The sequence below is a fragment of the Nematolebias whitei genome, chromosome 18 (genome assembly GCF_014905685.2).
Source record: "Nematolebias whitei isolate Nwh7 chromosome 18, NemWhi1, whole genome shotgun sequence".
Lineage (NCBI taxonomy): Eukaryota > Metazoa > Chordata > Actinopteri > Cyprinodontiformes > Rivulidae > Nematolebias > Nematolebias whitei.
In genome coordinates, this window is record NC_056515.1 from 27,177,536 (window position 1) to 27,193,430 (window position 15,895).

The 15,895-nt window shown below is 39.6% G+C and overlaps 1 protein-coding gene across 1 annotated transcript in view; it reads left to right on the top strand.

The window, feature by feature from the left end:
- Nucleotides 1-15,334, top strand: part of fubp3 (far upstream element (FUSE) binding protein 3) — a 28,075-nt gene extending 12,741 nt beyond the window's left edge. The window contains exons 5-19 of the mRNA XM_037692218.1: nt 2,790-2,861; nt 3,493-3,550; nt 3,773-3,935; nt 4,283-4,381; nt 4,551-4,655; nt 4,744-4,846; nt 5,896-5,996; nt 6,811-6,940; nt 10,574-10,734; nt 11,016-11,089; nt 11,223-11,299; nt 11,985-12,041; nt 12,272-12,322; nt 12,413-12,540; nt 14,337-15,334. Of these exons, the coding sequence (XP_037548146.1) occupies nt 2,790-2,861; nt 3,493-3,550; nt 3,773-3,935; nt 4,283-4,381; nt 4,551-4,655; nt 4,744-4,846; nt 5,896-5,996; nt 6,811-6,940; nt 10,574-10,734; nt 11,016-11,089; nt 11,223-11,299; nt 11,985-12,041; nt 12,272-12,322; nt 12,413-12,540; nt 14,337-14,345 (1,388 nt within the window). The 3' untranslated portion in view covers nt 14,346-15,334. The remainder of the gene's footprint in view (nt 1-2,789; nt 2,862-3,492; nt 3,551-3,772; nt 3,936-4,282; nt 4,382-4,550; nt 4,656-4,743; nt 4,847-5,895; nt 5,997-6,810; nt 6,941-10,573; nt 10,735-11,015; nt 11,090-11,222; nt 11,300-11,984; nt 12,042-12,271; nt 12,323-12,412; nt 12,541-14,336) is intronic.
- Nucleotides 15,335-15,895: the final 561 nt, after the last annotated feature.

The window sequence follows — 15,895 nt, forward strand, 5'->3', positions numbered from 1 at the left end:
ATATATATATAATGGGAGAAGCTAGTTGAACTTTATAAAACAGGAAAAGGATATAAAAACTTATCCAAGCATTTAGAATGCCAGTCAGCAGTGTTCAGACCCTAATTAAAAAGTGGAAATGAGGGATTCTGTAGAAACAAAGGCACAGTCGGGTAGACCAGCACGTTTCAGCCACAACTGCCAGGAGAGTTGTTCTGAATGCAAAGAAAATCCCACAAATGACTCTGGAACAAAGTTATTTGGAGTGATGAGACCAAATTTTAAGTCCAAACCATAAGCGCTACATTTGGAGAGGAGTCAACAATGCTCATGATGAAAAGTGCACCATCCCTACTCTGAAACACAGAGGTGGATCACTGATGTTTTGGGATGCCAGTTACACAGGCACATTTGTTCACATCAGCTCGGAAGCTGAGCATGGGATGCTCTTGAACTTTCCAACATGACTATGATCCAAAACACAAGGCCAAGTCAACATGTTCAAGATTCGTTGTCATTTGCATCACATGTGGTACATGAGGTGGAACAAAATTGTGTACTCATAGTCCCAGTTACACCCAAAAATAGCAAAAATATAAAGTATAGAAAAAAACGATATATAAGGATCTAACATACACTAAGATATACGATAAATGATACTCTAAAAGATCTAAGATATTCCCTAAACACTTATAATGTATAATATGGTATATTAAACAGCAACCCGAACATGTTGGTGGCTACAGCAGGAAAAAAAGTGAAGTTTCTGGAATGTCCAGTTTCCTGACCTCTGCATTATTGAGCAGCTTTGGGGCAATTTTAAATGTGCACTTCATGCAATATAACCCAAGAGTTTACAGGAACTGGAGACATTTGGGGGCCAAGATGAGGTAGAGGTAGGGCAGCCAACTCTGGACCTGAAAGTCCCAGATTTGACCTTAAGCCATTCCCACATGTCATGGTGTCTCTGAGCAAGACACCCATTCCCTAATTGCTCCCCGGGCGCTTGCAAAGCTGCCCACTGCTCCACCTGGGTATATCCCAGGTGTAATGGGTTAAATGCAGAGAACCAATTTCACCATTGTATGGGAACATGCAGTGATGACAACACATAGCACTTTACTTACCATATTTATCGCTGTATAAGTCATGTTTTTTTTTGTTTGTTTTTTTTTCAAAATTTGCATGCACTGCGACTTATACGCCAAAGTGACGTCCATCCTTCCATTATCTTTACCCGCTTCTTCCATTTTGGGTCACGGGGGTTGCCGGTGCCCATGTCCGGCAGTCATTGTGCGAGGGGCAGGGTACACCCTGGACAGATCGCAAGTCCATCACAGGGACACAGACAAAGGAGACAAACAACCATTCACTCTCTCACTCACACCTAGGGACAATTTAGAGTTACCAATCAGCCTAACATGCATGTCTAACATGGTCTGTGGGAGGAAACCAGAGTACCCGGAGAAAACCACGCATGCGCGGAGAGAACATGCAAACTCCACCCAGAAAGGCCCCTGGACCGGGATTTGAACAGAGGACCTGCGTGCTGAGAGGCAGCAGCTCTACCAGTTGTGCCACCGTGCTGCCTCCAAAGTGACGTATTTATGGATATTTTTTTATATATTTATAAACCAATTTTTGGCTGAGAGATGACTTTTTTTTTTACATTCATTCTGACTGAAAATAATATTGACCACTACTATTTTTCAGCCGCTAGATGGCACCAGAGTAGTAGAGCATATCGTTGTGTCATGTAATAGGTAAAAGTAGCTATTAATGACACAGTCGACTTGCCATAGGCTGCCACCTTTGTCCAGCTCACTTGGAGCAATCGTCAAATCAACTTCATTTCGCTGCACCGCCCTGGCAAAATGCAGCTAATTTGACCATTAAAGTGCATTTATTAAGTAAAAGTTCAACTGAGACATACCTTTTACTATAAAGTCGAGCAAACAAATAATTGTTTTAAATTCTTGTTAAAGTCCTTGCATGCACGCTCCCACGTCCACCATTTGCAGCCAATCAATTTTTGGCACAACACCGGCCCACATTTCCGAGTTGTCAGTGGTGACGCATAACAAACGCGATGCATCAGTGGTGATGCATAATGATGCGACTTATACTGTGAAGCGACGTACTTATGGATTTTTCGACTTTATTAGACATATTTGGACTGATGCGACTTATAGGGCAGTGTGACGTTTGCAGCGGAAAATACGGTGCTTATTTTGCTGAGAAGAATTGGCAACTTCACCATGTGAGAAAATAGTCATCCACAACTATCACAAAAGACTTGAATCTGTCACTGATGCTAAGGGAGACAAGACACGATATTAAGAACTAAGGTATGTAAATTTTTGATTAGGGTCATTTATTTTCGGTTGTCACAATTGTTTCATAATAAATGGCTTCACCCAAACACTAACCGTAATAAGCACTATGTGTTGTCATCATTGTATGTTCCTGGTGAGATTGGTTCTCTGCATTTAACCCATCACACCTGTGATACATGCAGGTGGAGCAGTGGGCAGCTATGTAAGCTGCCCGGGGAGCAATTAGGGATTGGGTGTCTTGCTCAGACACACCACGACATGTGGGAATGTCTGGGATCGAAAGTCCCAGGTCAGCTGCCCTACCTCTACCCCATTTCGGCCCCCATAACCATGAGGGAAAGAAGTTTTATCATTCATATTCTTTGAAATATGTCCAAAAAGTCTCAAATTCCGCCAGTGTATGTAAACTTCGAAGCACAACTATATCTGTTTAATTTTAAAACGCCTTTAAAAATGTTGCGCTCATTTTTGTAGTTATTGGAAAAGGAGGAGAACAGATCTCAAGAATACAGCAAGAATCGGGTTGTAAGATCCAGATTGCCTCTGGTAAGTAGTAAGAAATAGGCAAAAATCAATCTCAACTGCAGCATTTAATCAGCATTCTTTCACTGTAGCTACTCATCCAAATTTTAGCAACATTTTATTTTTCTTGATCTAAATGGAGGTATGAGTAGTGAGGCCTTCGGGTGTGTGCTTTTTTTCATGATGCAGTGAATTTTAGTGGTTGGCTCTCGTATACCACTGCAAATTTTGCATAACAAATTCCTAACAAATAAGAATAATACAGAAATAATCATCCCAAACTACTTATCCTTGTTTGTCTATATAAAGCATTACTACTTGTATATCAAACTGCACTTGAATATTTGTAAAGAGTTCCAAACCTAAACCCTTATTCTGGAGTAAACGGTCTGTTTTTCTGTTATCACAACATGCAATGCATGACACTTAAAAACAGGTTGAATACAAGCCAAAGTGCATATTACATGTATTTGAAGCCCTTTGCGCGTGCAGTTTTTGTATGGGATTCATTTTTACATAGATTTTCTATGGGTATTTCTATTTTCTAAGGTTTCTGTGGGTCTTTTTCTAAAATGAGTCAGTTTAGATTGAAGTTGTTGAGATGTTGCTCCTGTGAGGATAATATACAGTTTCTTAAAGTTCTGTTTCGTCACAGACAGCGGAGGCATGTTGGACAGACCGTGCACGCTGACCGGGAGCCCAGAAAACATTGAGTGAGTAGCAGCATTTGTGACAAACTCAAAGAAGCACCAGAGAACATTACGAAAGTTCCTTATAATTGAGATCTCACACACAATCTCAAAAGTTCAGTTTGCATATCAGGATCAGTGTCTGAAGTACCGTAACAGAGGTTTCTCTTCTGAAACGGTGAAATGAGACTTAATGGAGTAAATGTGGTGACAAATGCCTTCGCTGCGGTTTGCTCCTCTCCACAGGCAGGCGAAAAGGCTGCTGAGTGAGATTGTGGAGCAGTGTCGGTACGGTCCAGGCTTCCACAACGACATGGACGGCAACAGTTCCATCCAACAGATCCTCATCCCCGCAAACAAAGTCGGCCTGGTCATCGGCAAGGGTGGAGAGACCATCAAGCAACTGCAGGTCTGCTAGTAGGCTGAGCACTTAAAGCACATTAAAATTGTCATACTGTTTACAGCCTGCCATCATTCTTATCATCGTGATACTGCATTCACTATCATTTTTGAGCGTTGTAGACTGCAGTAAAATGTGTACTCACCACAATATGGACGTGTTTTTGTTTACTGAAATAGACACAATTGTAAGTTGATTTTCTTGTTTGTCTGCCTGTTTTTCTTATATACAGCCACTTGTTTTGTTTGTATTGCTCAACTGTGTTATATCACAGAATTTCTGTCATTTCTGAGTGAATAGTGTTTAGGCCCCAGGTAACTGGTGGTTTGTGTTCCTGTCTGATTGTACTCCTGCAGGAGAGAACAGGAGTGCAGATGATGATGATTCAGGATGACCCCATGCCCACAGGAGCAGACAAGCCCCTCAGAATCACGGGAGATCCCCACAAAGTGCAGGTCAGTTTCAGAACAGCTCACTGTATGCTGCTATTTCTCCTTTTTGTTCTCAATTTACACATTTTATGTCCTAGGAAGACATCGAAAAACATGCAGTTTTGTTTTGGTTGATATTAAGCATTATGTGTAAAGTCCAAATTTTTACTATGCTTATCAATTTTCCTTCTAGCAAGCTCGTGAACTTGTGGTGAAACTCATACGGGACAAAGACCAAGGAGACTTCAGGGTCGGCAGGGCAGATTTTGGCTCCAAAATGGGTGGAAGTAGTATGGATGTACGATTCAAATTATCTTATCAAATCCTAAAAAGCCAAATGTATTCCCCTTTTATAAATATTAAAAAATATATTTTTTTATTTTCAGGTGGTTGTGCCCAGATTTGCGGTTGGTATCATCATAGGCAGGAATGGAGAGATGATCAAGAAGATTCAGAATGATGCTGGTGTCAGGATCCAGTTCAAACAAGGTGACGATTAGGCCTGTCACGATAACAAATTTTGCAGGTCGATTAATTGTCTCAGAAATTATTGCGATAAACGATATTGTTTGAAATTTGACAATAATTCATAATTACTGTCAAATTTAAGAAGAAATGTTTAATTTGTTTTGCATGTGGTACCTTTTTTGACCACTGGATGGCAGTATAAGACTGTTTGAACCGAAGGGTGGATAGTGAGGGAGCGAGCAGCGTGTCTCTGTAAGAAAAATGGGAGGGAGTTCCCTTGACGTGACATGAGCGTCTCTTTGGTTCTCAAAATGGCGGCCACTCGTTGTGGTTTGAGCTCTTTAGCATAGCATTTTTCACACAAAGCTTTTAATAAAAAAATCAGTGAACACGTTTTCAGCTTCCTTTTGCAGAGAAAAACTTTACATGAAGACACAAGTTTCAATTGTGAATTTTGGAGCTTCAACAAGACGGAGGTCCCCACCACACACACACACACATCCGAGGTCGGCCTGTTGGCTTAGCTTGTAGTTTAGCTGCTTTTAACAATTCAAAAACGTGATTTTGGGCGGTTAAAATGGATTTTAAAGATAAGAGAAAGGGAGGGGTCGATGAAGAGCACAGAAGTTGAGCTTTTTGTCATCCAGTGTCTTCAATAGAAAGAGAGCGACACGAAAAAAACGATAGTTGATAAATGAAAATGAAGTTGATAATTTTCATTTATCGTGCGATTAATTGATTTATTGTTTATATTCGACAGGCCTAGTGATGATAACGAGCTCTGTTTAGTTGCGTAATTCTGTTTTTCTTCAGATTTATGTAATTATAATGTTTATTTCATGCACATAAAGCTCCCTAAACCTCTTATAGATGTCAATATACATTTTGGTTGGTGAAATATTTTGTTGCCCAAGTACAGTACAGCTTTTAGTTTATTTTCTATTTCATAGGTTATCTATTGACCTTCAATTTTTAGTTTTAGGGAAAACAAAATCAGACGTTTTCTCAATTCAAGGGTTGTTTTTAAATCCCCTCGGGGTTTAAAGTGGATTATGTGTTATTTTGTTCAGATGATGGAGTCAGTCCTGACCGTGTTGCTCAGGTGATGGGCCAGTCTGACCACTGCCATCACGCAGCTCACCTCATCAACGAACTGGTGCAGACCGCTCAGGTAAGTTCTGCTGTTTTGTTAAAAACAGGATTGCTTCGTTGTTTGTTTTTAAACAAGAAATTAGAGGCAGGCCACTAGAGTAAACGTTCCTACTGAAACCAGCTTCATCTCAACATGTTGGGGCTAATGTTGGATTTTTATCTAATGTACTTTTGAAAGTACAGTGAGTATTAATTGGTAGTTAGGGTATATCTTGCTAGGTAGCATCTGTTGGAAAGTAGTTGGCAACTAAACTTAGGGACTGGGAATTGTCTCGCTTTTGTGTCTCTGGCTTGCAACTCTGTTGTAGGTGAAGACATCACATTGCTGGTCTCCACTCTTATTGTACCCCCTCAGCCGTCGTTGTACCCGCCTTGGCGGCTAAAGTAAATTTTGAAATGGGGGTAAATTTGAACGTATTTCTAAAAGTATTTATCATCTTTGTAAGATCTGGATATTTGTATTTGTTGTTTTAGAAATGTTCTGCCATAAGCAGAGCTCCCATGCAGGTGTCAAAATACACAATTAAGTGCTTTTGAGAAGGTTTCTAAATGACTCCCAACAAAATTGAGAGGGGTTTGAGTATACCTCCAACAATCGGTTATTTTGAGATAATCTATTCAGATTACAGATATCAGAGTGAACCTGTGCAACTTGCACAATATAACTGAAAACCCCCACAAACATTTTGGAGACTCCTTCACAAATGCTGTTCGTCAGCAGTCGCAGCCCAGTGAGATGCTGCCTTTAAGGGAGCAGATGAAACATTAAGGAAATGTATTGTGACCATTTGGGTTAGAATTAGGCATTTCTCTAAAGTTTTAACCTCTTATAGGAGCGAGATGGATTTTGTGGCGTTTTGGGACGTCGAGGGCGTGGTGACTCCAACATGGGAGGACCTGGGGGGCTGCAGGATGTGACCTATGCAGTACCTGCTGATAAGTGTGGCCTAGTGATCGGCAAAGGTAAAGATGTTTTAATTTCTGTCCTGTTGGCGAGTTGAAAACATGCTTTATTCAAATATCACCTTTGTAAGCTTCGTCTATTTATTTGTCTTGCGTATTTTACTCTGAAACATTTATCAAAGTGTTTTTTTGCTTTTTTTGAGAAACGGAACAGTTCATCAAAACGATCAGCCGTACTAAAAGTAAATCCAACTTGCCAGACGGCTGCTTTTCTTTGAAAAACTCAACGCCATGTGGTGTTTGGCCACTACGTGAAACTGATGTGATGAAGCGGGGGGGGAACGTGACCACCCTCCTGTTCTCCCCTAGGGTTCATGTATACAGCACAAGTGGTATTCATTGGCTTCACTAAAGGCTTAATGACGGGGATAATGCGTGTAATGTGACATTAATTGTTAAAGGTGCATAATAACAGCCCTCAATCATGTGGAAGGCTGCCTGGCATCTAATGAGGGTCTTTCAGTCCAATAGAGTGCAGCGAGGGAATGAATAGAGGAATTAGCTTATTGGCTATTCATGCCCACTCTATTGGCAGCTATTTAAAAGTCATTGACCACTGCATTGGAAGGGGCTGTGTGTGTGTGCGTTCTATGATGGCATGCATGTTGCCTTGGTGTGTGTGTGCGTATGTGCAGTGGTGGGCGGTGCAGTGGGGGCCTCTTTACCTAAGATAAAAACATGGCAATAGAAATGTCAAGTGGCTTTTGTGCTTGTAATGGAGCAAGGGAAACAAATAAACCTGGGCGTTGCGTCCCTCGCTCTCTGCATTAGCATATGAAGTGAGCCAATATGGTGGAGATGGCGGTGGGTCTGGGTGCTGTCAGCCATCCCTTAAAGGATCCGGTGATTAATATCTTTACGATGCCATATGCAGCCGGTTGCCCCTTGGTTTTGACCCTTTACTCGCGCACACACACTCTGTCACACACAGCTTGATAAATCAAACCACCCACCAGCCTGCTTGGACTTTATTGTGACTATGAATTCAGTGCGAGAGGCATAACGAGGATCCTGCTCGTACAATTATGAATTTTGGCCTAAATTGGATATTCACTTATTGGGTCTTTCTTAAAGGCAGTTTGGGCCAAAGTAAAAAATTGCTCTCCTTAATATGACTGCCAGATGTCTCTGAATGGCACTTCAGTTAAATCATCTTTCTATAATATTGGGAAACTTAAAGATTTTGTCAAATCAGATGGAGATACTTGGTAATGGCATTTAGTTGGAAATTAAAGTGTGTTAGTAAGTTGTATTAAAATGTTATATATGAAAATGTAAAGTTGTTTTTCCTACTTTGCTTTGACAAAACATTTTATCTGTAAAGTACAAACTTGAACAAGCTTTATTGAAGCATTGCGTGGTTAAAAGTAGCTTGTACCTTTTTTTTTTATTTTAATACAACAAAAGAATTTTAAAACCATTATTTTTTGATTAACATTGGTTTATTTAATAATTTCTCACTTGTGAAAGTCTTCAGCTTTGGGTGGAAAAAATTAAGTGGAGAAAAAAAAAAGTATCACCTTTTTCCCTTAAAGTTAAACACTGGATTTGTTTAACAACAAAAACTTTAACCGTTTCCTACTCAAACTTCTTTGAAATCTTGGTTAGCATTTATTTATTTTCTATGTTTTGTCATTTAAGTGTTTGCAGGAATGTTTTTGAAAGCTTAGAGCCTTACTAATTAAATTCTCACTTGCAATTTAGCAAGAAAAAATACATAGTTATTTTTACAAGAGTTGCCAGAGAATTGTCATGTTAAGCTTCCTAACAATGTAATTGTTCTTTGATTCCTGAGAGAGTTTTTTTTTTTTCCAGCCCAGCAGCTAACCAGTCCCTCAGCTTTGCATTGAATGCTGTCACCAGTTGCACTTTTGTGCAGCTCACTAAACCAGTCTCATTAATAAGGCCCGTATTATCTGCCCCCTCCATGCAATGAATAGTCGGGGTCTTCATTGCTCTCTGCTGTCTGACCAGAAGAGATCATAATGGCTTCATTAAGGCAGAAGTTTCATTTGGTTGACAATGGGTTAATGGCCCATGTGCAGCCTGTTGGCAGCGAGGAGAACGCTACCCTAGGAGAAGAATCTGATGAGCGTTTTCATTTGTGGGTCATCCAGGGTCGTCAGTGTCAGCCGCAAGTGAACAAATGTGTAATTGATGTTGGGACAGCCCCGGTGTCCCCCCCCCCCCCCCCCCCGGGAAGCACCCCTCCCCTCCCTCATTCTCTTTTCTCATAAGAACATAAAGTCTGAAGTGGGGGAAAAAGTGAGAGACAAATAATATCCCCAAAGGAGGATACGCTTCATTTTTGTGTCTCTTTTCTCGCCGTCTACATTTTATCTCCCCCTGCTGATGTAATTGCTCTTCTTGCACGTTGGGGAAACTGGCATCGGATGCTGAGCAGGGGGTGGGTGGGCAGGAGATGTTGTCTTTTGTATCCTGATTTGCATGGATGTTACAAGAGAATGGCAGATGACACACACACAACAGGTTTTTCAAAAGGTACGACTATCGCATGAATTTAGTGAGTTTAATCAACGCAGCGAAGAGAAGCCAGGTCCCATACAACGTTTTGGACTCAGAGAACAGATTATAGTTATGGGATGTTTACCTTCTTCGTCTCAGATGTGACCGAAGTTCGTTTTAGAAGCCGTTGCCTGTTCAGCAGCTAGAAGGTTGGAAAGATATTTAAAGTATTTGTTTCCCAACCCTGGTCCTTGAGGAACACCATCCTGCATGTTTTAGTTGTTTCTCTGCTCCAACACACCTGATTCAGTGATTTAATTACTTCCTCAATTTCTGCAGAAGCCCGTTCATTACATGTTCATTCAAATCTGGTGTGTTGGAGCAGAGAAGCAACTAAATCGTGCAGGATGGTGTTCCTCAAGGACCAGGGTTGGGAACCCCTGATCATCCAATTACTAAAAAGTAAAGCAAAACGGTCGTATTCTGATTTAACCTCGCCCTGATGTGTGTCATTCGGACTTCATGTGCATTAGGACAGATGGTAACAACTTTTATCTACTTTTATATGCAACACAGATCATAGCCATCTAAGAAAAACTATTGTATTGTTTTTATTTTCTTTATTCCCAATTCAAACTACTACTTCTACTCAATTATGCCATCAGCCAACATAGCTTAAATCACCACCCACAGGTGACTACACAGCCTGAATTATTCACTCCCAACCAGTTTATAGCAGTGTTTCTGTCTGGGAATTTTTGGTCAATGGTTATGGATGTTTTTATTATGGCTGAGTATTCCACCCCTCTGCCCTGAGCCCAAAACACTTGATCCGTCTCTCAAAACACTTGATCCGTCTCTGCCCATGAACCATGTGTTTGTGTAAATGAAGAGACTTCAGCTGGCTTCAAGGACACCCCTTGAACTATGCTGAACTCTGAACTAAGAGGGGTATAAAAGTGAGCAAATGACACGGCTTGTAGCTGATTCTGTGACTGTTTATTAACTTAACAATTTTTAATTGTTTTATGTCTTAAAAAAATAATTTATGGCTCCAGCGAAAACTGATCTGACGGTTTGAATAATGTCACGTGATTGAGCATCTTTTTGTAAAACTTTCCACAGTCAATCTACTGAAACTAATATCAAATTTAAATAAATTTCCAGGTGGAGAAACCATAAAAAACATCAAAGAGCAGTCTCGTGCCCACGTGGAGCTACAGAGAAACCCACCGCCGAACACTGACCCCAACGTGCGCATCTTCTCCATCCGAGGCACCCCTCAGCAGTTGGAAAAAGCTCGTCAGCTGATCGATGAGAGAATTGGGGTAGGTGGTCTGGCCCCGACACCCATGGCACTCCCCCCCCCCCCCCTCCAAAACGCTATTGTCTGCCCTGATATTCATGAGCGCACATGTCAGTTCAGGAAGCTGCTGGGCTGCCGTGGTTCTGGTGGCCAGCAGGATGTCACCAGAGGTTAAACATGAAGAATCCATCAAATGGACTTAATGGAGTGCATCAGCGCTCGCCTCTGCCCTTTGACCTTGCCTGTTGGCTCCCTTTAAACACAAGTGTGGTCTCTCACTCGCCGCCTCTTTCTGTTCTGCAGGGCGCAGGGATTGGCAGTAACAGCAGCTTTGGCATGAATACTTACAACCAAGGACCAACTACTCCTCCTCAGCAGTAAGCTCCAGTTCCTCGCATAGAACATTTACATATATTTACACTTATCCCCAGTTCAGTCTACTGGCACTGTAACATGGGGAAATTTTGATGATGGTTACCAGATAAACTCTTTTTTTTTTTTTTTTTTAAGTGGCCCTCAGATGCTCATGAGCGGAGGATGGGGTACAACGTTTCAGATATGGCAGCCTCAAGGCCAGCAAGACCAGAGTGAGTATTTTCTAAACGAGTCCTGTTTAATTAGAAATGCACCAAATTATTGTATTCCTTGAAGGAATGTGTGTAACCTGTTTTAAACTCATCTCATTCTGAGAAATGTTGCCGTTTGGACGAAACGTTGACAGTAATGTGTGTGATCTCGTGCCATATTGTGTGATCTGTTAGTGTTTTGAAGTAGGTGTTAGTATTGACTCTCAGCTTTTACCAAATTTAATCTTCGCCTGTCAGATTGACTGAGTTGGAACAATTTTTTGTGTTTGCTAAGATCAGTTGTCTTTGGCAGCCATCTTGAATTGGATTGGCTCCATAAGTTGGTTCGTTGTAGATGTACCTTCAATAATTAATTACTGAAAGTTTAATTAAAATCTGTCTATTGGTGTGAGGTATTTTGCTAACAGACACGGGCAAAAACCTGATCGCCTTCAGCCGTCAGTATCTTGGGCTGATAAATAGATGATTAAAATTGACGCCTGACTTTGAAAACGGCACAGATTTTCATGTTTTCCGTTCTGCAGACACATTCCTCGTGGCTAACCACGCGTTTCCTGTACGGACAGACTTTTACGTTTGCCGTCAGTGGAATTTATCGGGAAGCAGATCTGTAAATAAGAACAGAAGGTGAAATGCAAAAGCTGCTCTCACTAAATCTGGTTGTGTTTTCTGTGTCTGGTTTCAGGTCACAATGGATCCCAGACGGGCCAGATGGACTGGGAGCAGTATTATAAAAAGCTAGGCAAGAGTCACTCAAACATCAAACTGATTAAGATCAATTCAAGCTTCTTCTTTTAACTCTGCTTCGTTGAGTTCAGATTCACGTCTCGGTTAATTTCTGTCGCTGAGGCTTGATTACATTTGCTTGCTTTCATTAAACCTTGTAATTATGATTTCAAAATGTCAAATTGGAAATCTGCATTTGATTGGTTATTACAAACAAAAATCAAATGAATCCTGTTTGTTCAGCAGGTCAGCAAAACCAAGCCCAGAGCACTGCTTCCGACTATAACAAAACCTGGGGTAAGTTCACGTGAAATTGCTTATTATTAAAAAATAGAAATAAAAACATTTCTTTATTCTATGATGGTGTCCTCTTTTTTTATTTTTTAGGCCAGACATCTGGTCCTGGATCTCAGCAGACCTCTAATCCTGACTACAACGCCTGGGTTGACTTCTACAGACAGCCGATGGCCTTCTTCAACCAGAGCGCTCAGCAGACGTCGGCCTCGGGCCTTCAGGTGAGACCCCACTCCTGATCTGCACTGCACACCTGATTTCACAGCAGTTAGAGGATTGGTGTGGGTTTTCTTGGTGTCTGCTAACCTCTTGAAGAGGTAAAAACTATAAAACGTTCAGCAACAGCTGTTCTTAGTTCAGTTATTCAGTTTCACTAATTTAATCTAAAAAAAAAAAATCATTTTTCTCGAGCAATAAGAATAAGCATTTGATTTTATTTTTACAGTGCAACACAATATAAATTTTAAATTGCAAATAAAGTACAAAGAATACATTTAAAGTGTCAATTCCAGGACAACAAATAAATAAAATTAAGTTCTTGTTGTTTGCGTTTTAGAAATAAAAAGGCTAAATATTCAGCAGGTCGTAATGTTATGGGTAAGAACTGCAGCAAACTGGTTCTTTAGCAGGAGTTTAGACATGAGAGAAATAAAAGTGCTTAAATAGAAATACTGAGGATTAATGTTGACAAGTCGTTTTGTACATTGGCCTTTGTGCGTTTCATGTCATGTGCATTAAATAGTCCAATTTAAATTTGATTAGTTTAGCTGTTAACTTGTTGTAAATGTTTAAAATGAGCAGACGTTAAATGAAATCAGCACACGAGATCTGTTCCCCCCACCTACATATTACATTTTCAGCTGTCTAGGTGCGTTTCCTTCTACGACAGAAAGGATGAAAGACAAACATCAAGGTGTTTTTGCGGCATTAAACTTAAAATAAAAATCATAGAGAATACAGTAGTCCCTTGCTACTTTCGCGGTTCGTTTATCACGGACTCGCTCGATCGAGGTTTTTCAAAATAAGATTGGACATGACACACAATTTGCTGATTGATGGACGAGCCGCACGATCGGCCTGGAATTTTTTTTATTTAAAATACATTATTTTAAATAATTTAGCACCTGCTTTGTGCAGCCCACACTGCAGGATAAACTTCCTGCTGCAGCTGATCAGCTGTTCTCTGTGCAGAGCGTAGAAGTGGGCGTGGCCAAGAGTGCTTGTAAGTGGCTGAGCGCAGAGGAGGCAGGGAGCTGAAATCATGACATTCTGTGCTCTTTTCGAATTTAGAAACATTGTTTAGAATATTGCAAGAGTGTGGGAAGGGATTAAAACGCCTTATTAAATAAAAACTTTTTTTTAATTATTATTTTTAATAAACTACTACTTGTACTAATATTCCTACTTCGCGGTTTTTCAGTTATTGCGGGGCTTCAGTGTACGGAATGGATCCCCCGTGCTAAACGAGGGACTACTGCAAGAGAAAAACGAAACAAAACTGATACAGATATCGACTTGGGGACAAAACTCGACACAACACCTGCAACGTTATCGGCCCAGATTCTGATCTGAAGGTTCCCTCAAACGTTTATTCCCTGAAACAGCCAACTTGAATTGCTCCAAGAGCTCCATCAGCTCGTTAAACACCGTCGAAGCTGCGGTTATCGCCTCGATGGTGTGGAAGTGAAACTAAAGCTGATGTACAACATGTTGAGGAAATTTAAAAAACTAATGTTCAAAATATGCTTGTATGCTGGTTTGAGCATTAAAACAGTAAATCATCCCTTTTTAATTAAAATGTTTCTCTTAATAGAAATCTTCATTTGGTTTGGGAATACTTTTAAGGCTAGTTAAAATTTGGTTCCCTCTGTTTGTGATCAGCACCTTTTAAATTGTAGACATTTTAATTAGAATTAAGCCGAAAAGCTAAACTGGAGGACAATTTATTTGTTGCTGTTTTTACTGATCATTAAAAGCTGAAGTTCTCACGTGCACCTGATGTGTTTGTGTCCTGCAGGATCACTAGAGAATCGCCGGTTCAAGACTTGAAACACTGCGGATGGAAACAACCCTTTTTTTTTAACAGAGGGAGTTCTAGATTTAAAACGCCTTGAAGACTTTTTTTCTTAGTGAGAAACACTAGCTGTAGAATGACTTGTATGATTACGTAATATTTCTAAAATCAGGAACATTTGTTTGTTACTAAATGCTTGTGTACACTGTTATTTTGGATAGACAGTATCTGGGATCCCTTTTTGGACTTGAGAGAGCTGTTTGTAATTTTTTTTAGTTATTTTTCCTGTCATGACTCGGATTGTAAACGCCAAAATGAACCCGAGAAGTTGTAACATTTCAAAAGGCAATATCTATTTTTTCTAGTTCTGTGGAAATGAAACCATGATGATCTGCTTAGCAGTCTTGAATACAGTTTTGTCACATGTCGAATGTTTAAAGGAGTGTGTTGAAGATGTTTTTTTTTTTTTTTTTCCCATTATTTACAAAATTCAGTGAAATAAAACTGTGATGTTTTGTTACAGGAAATGTATTTTTGTTACAAAGGTTAAAAATCTAGATGAACGCCAGCCAGTGGCAGTAGTTCTAATTTAATTCCTGTTGTGTGTTGTATGCTGTTTTTCATTGTCATTTTATTCTCTGGTTTAAAACAAGGTGCAATATCTTATTTCACTTTTGAGACAAAGATGGTTCCTTTAATATTTTGACAGATTTTTAACTTGTAGTTTTAAGATTTATTTTTTATTTTATTTTGAAATTGAGATGTCATGGATAATTTATTACAGTGATCTGAAATGATAGGATTTAGGGGGATGTTGCAAATAGCTTTTTTGCCTTTATTACCTTGTAAAATGATGTATATATGCTCATATATTTGACTGTTAATTTAAGATATATATGTTTCATATATATATTATATACACTTATGAAATATTGTTTCCTGTGATCCTTGTTGCAGGAGAGTTGTCCCTCTTTTCTGTTCTTTTTTTTCTTACTGAAAATGTTCAAAGATTGTGAATGTGTGATTTTTTTGAAATTCGATGTTGCATCTTATGAAGAAAAAAAAAGTAGATTTTTTTGTGTATACTCTAAACTATTCAAGACTGCTAAGCTGCTGCAATTCGTACCTGTGTAATAATTAATGTAGTATATTTTATGTTTTAAGTATTATAAAAAAACAAAGTCTTATTTGGTACCTCCCAGTTCGCCAGCATCCCACTGAGCCCCCTCGCTGTGGACACAGTGGGACGCTGGACTCAGTCCAACGCTAACAACCTTTTAATTAATTTTTTATTTCTTTGTGTGATCTAATATAAATGATGCATCATTATGGAGAATGGTTCTGGTATTAATGTCATTTCTTAATGAAAAGGGATATAATTTCAAATTGTCTGATTATGGTGTTTTATTTTTCTCCGTGTGTACAGTTTAACCGTGTATTAAAAAAAAAAACATCCAGACTACCTTTATGTGTACTGTTAAGCTGATTTTATTTCTGTTAGATGAATATTATAACCATTTGGATGTCTTTTGTTGTATTCTGCTACTAAAGTGTTTAAACTG